Genomic DNA, 3,324 nt, shown 5'->3' with positions numbered 1-3,324 from the left:
AAACAATGCTCCCTCTAAGCCGTGGAATCTGGTCAGCAAAAATTCTACTTCGTGAGCGTCTGGCATTAAAGTTGTGAGCGAGCGATTTGGCTCCTGCATAAATTAGTTTGCTCTGGAGCCGTCCTTCCTGAGCTGAGGCAAAAATGTGTGCACAGGAGGCTAAAAAACTGTGAGCTAGCGCACCCTAACTCTGCTGAGAGGGAACATTGGATATAAACCTCCTAAACAAACAAGCCAGTTAATGCGGCTGCCCAAAAGGCAACCTTTCGGCTTCATGTAGCCTGGAAGAGGGCTCCCGACCTTGGCAGCGCTGATCCTGCCGTGTGGATCCCTGCTGCCGTCACCTCCAGGTCAGACTAGCATTGTGCTCCCTGCTGCTGCTAAGGTCAACCTGGAATCTCCAGCTGGTACAGATAATTGCAGTCCAGTTACTGCTGGGCATTGGGCAGAACACGCACGTCACACCCATCCTGCGGTTGCGTCGCTGGGTACCAATCAGGTTTCTTTGTGTCTGCGTGTGCCCCGTCAAGTCCCAGCTGATTTGTGGCGACCCCTCGTGGGGGTCTCAAGGCCAGGGACGTCCACAGGTGGGTTGCCATGGCCTGCCTCCGCGTCACGACCCTGGTATTCCTTGGAAGTCTCCCATCCAAATAGGAGCCCTGCTTAGCTTCCAAGCTCCAACGACCTACAAAGCCCCGAATGGCCTGGGACCAACATTCCCTCTCAGCTGCGGAGTCTTCTTGTGAGAAAAAGTTCTACTCTGTGAGCTGCCGGCATTAGAGTTGGGAGCCAGTTAGTTTGCTCTGGAGCCCTCCTTCCTGAGCTAAGGCAAAAATCTGTGAGTCGGAGGCTAAAGAACTGTGAGCTTAGAGGGGACACTGCCTGGGACCCTCCTATCTGCTGGACCGCCTCCCCCAACTGCGGCCCACCGTGACACAGTCAGCCGAGGGAGGCCTTCTGGAGGGGCCACTGTGCCAACGGATATCTTCGGCAGGTGCCCACTCCTGCGCGTCCTCCGTGGTGGTGGCTCTCGCATCCTGTGGAACAAACAGCCCGGCCTGCCCGTGAGGCTCTCTGGCCTCCTGCAGGATGTACAGAACAGAAGGGTTCCGGAGGGCATTTCATATGGGGGGGTCCGAACGCGTGGCTTTATGGGAGAGTCCAGGAAGGGGCCTTTGGGATGGGACGGGATCGGCCGTGTGTTGCAGGGACTCTTCTTCTGGGTCCTCTCCTGGCGCGGCTGTTCTGTCTTCGACCTCTGCAGTGCTTCTCACGGCCCTCCTTACGGCCTCTGAGGCCATGGGCTGTTCTTGTCTTTTAATGGTGTCCTGCTGCATCAGTCTCCCTCGGATGCCTTCTGTGGTTGGAGTTCCATCGCTTTTACCCGGTGACCCGCCCAGAGTTTCAGTGATGATGATGGCAGGCTGTAAGTAAAGTTAGCAATGATACCGATGATGATCATCCTGCCCGGATACATTGGGGGTCCCCGAGAGCTTGGTGAGATCTCGAAACTTCAAAAAAGGCCAGGGCTGTAAATGGGCGCATCTTTTTTGTCTCCGGGGATAACACACACACACACACATACACATACACACACCCCTGTTTCCCAAAAATCTGAGCCCCGCCACCCCCCCCCCCCTGCGGGTTCCTTCTGGGGTTGCCAACTCCAGATTGGGAAATACCTTGAAATTTGGGGGGGGGGGTTGGGGAGGAGAGGGTCTTCTTCAGTGGGGTGTAATGCCATGGAGCCCCCACTCCGAAGCGGCCACTTCCTCCAGGTAAAGGGGTCTCTTGTCGCCTGCGGATCGGTTGTAATACTGGGAGATCTCCTGCCGCTGCCTGGAGATGGGCAGCCCTGGTTCCCGCGTGGACCTCCCTCTGCGGTGCGTTCAGAAGGAGCCACTGAGAAGATCACTGGGTCTTGGGTGCGAACACAGGGAAACCTCAGCAGGGCTTCCTCTCCCGAACTGCCCTTAAGGAAGCCGGATCGTGCTTGAATTGGGCCCAGAAGGGACGTGGGACATTTTTTTTGGGGGGTCAGGGCAATTGCAGCAGGGTTTCCTTTCTTTTTTGGGGTGTGTGTGTGTTCCCCACTGGACAGCCGCATGGCCGAGGCTGCTGAAGGTTCTTGTGGGCCAGGGATCCTCCATGGTGTTCCCTGAGCAGCATTTCCTGGTGCGCTTGGGTCCTGGCAAAAGTCACAGATTTTGCCCTGAGTCACCCCCCCCCCCAGCTCTGTGGGGTGGGGTGGAGGTCATGTTTGGATCGAGGCCTGTTCCAGCCCTACTGCAAACACCTCAGAGGTAAAGTGAATGGGGGGCTGTTCGGGGTGGGGGGAGAGACAGCTAGAAATGCAACAGTGAAGCTGCAAAAAGAGGGTTTTTTGGGGGGGGGGTAGAGGAACTTTTTGGAAGAAATCCATAGCTAAGCAACACACAGGATGCCTCGTTTACGAGTTGGGTGTTGTGTGCAAAGCGTTCCCGGGGTCAGTGCCGAAGACGAGAGTTGTTTGCTTTGAGCTTTCAGTTCCTATTCAAACAATAGCCACAAATATTCCCCTGTAAGTCAGGATGCTGCGGCCGGCAGCGGCTTCTTCTGCTTGGCTTTCATCTCGAGCCTGCTTGCCGGGAAGTGTGCCCCCCCCCCCCGGATTCGGCAGGCCTGGCCGCTACCGGTCAGCCTGCCAGTTCCCCAAGTGTGCGTTTTTCCAGTCTGCAAGAAGGAGGAGGTGGTGGTGGTGGTGGTGGTGGGGGTTTTCAAGTAAGAGCTGCCTGCACTGTGGTAAACAAGAACGGTTCTGTCATTGGGGCTTGGGTGCAGAATCGGAAGGAAAGTCCTGCTCTGTGAGGGGGAAGCCAGGAAACACTCCTCTCCGCAGGGCACTCAGGAGGAGAAGCCAGTGTGGTTCTTCAGCCCTGCCAGGGCCTGGCTTGTGCCTGCAGGCCAGAGTCGGTCCGCGGGGCTCAGTCCTCGGCCGGTCGTGTTTAGGGTTGGGGCCGAGGCCTCTCCTCTTCCTGCTCAGCGAGGCCTGAGAGGTTGTTCCCCTTTCCTTCGCATCGCCTTTCAGCCGTTCACTCTGCCGTTTCCAGCACTGAGGTGGCTGAAGCTTTGCACGCGCTGAGCGAGCTGCCCCGGCTTCTCCTTCACTTGTGGCTGCCTTTTGTGCCTTGGCAGACATGGGCTTGTTTGTGTCTCAGGAGGCAGGAGAGGGGGGGAGGGGAAGCCGCCGGAGGCCCGCCTCTTCCTGCCACAGGGCTGGTCGGGTAGACCTGCTATTGGGAGGGGGGGGAGTGGTTTTTTTTCTTTTTTTGCACGGGTACCACA

General features: G+C 57.3%; 1 protein-coding gene across 1 annotated transcript in view; it reads left to right on the top strand.

The window, feature by feature from the left end:
• Nucleotides 1–1,451: 1,451 nt before the first annotated feature.
• Nucleotides 1,452–3,324, top strand: part of RFX7 (regulatory factor X7) — a 25,573-nt gene continuing 23,700 nt past the window's right edge. Inside the window, exons 1-2 of the mRNA XM_015409160.1 lie at nucleotides 1,452–1,497; nucleotides 2,712–2,760. Of these exons, the coding sequence (XP_015264646.1) occupies nucleotides 1,452–1,497; nucleotides 2,712–2,760 (95 nt within the window). The remainder of the gene's footprint in view (nucleotides 1,498–2,711; nucleotides 2,761–3,324) is intronic.

This window comes from Gekko japonicus, unplaced genomic scaffold (assembly GCF_001447785.1).
Source record: "Gekko japonicus isolate JY-2015 unplaced genomic scaffold, Gekko_japonicus_V1.1 scaffold167, whole genome shotgun sequence".
Lineage (NCBI taxonomy): Eukaryota > Metazoa > Chordata > Lepidosauria > Squamata > Gekkonidae > Gekko > Gekko japonicus.
This window is presented reverse-complemented; position numbering and strand designations above follow the sequence as displayed.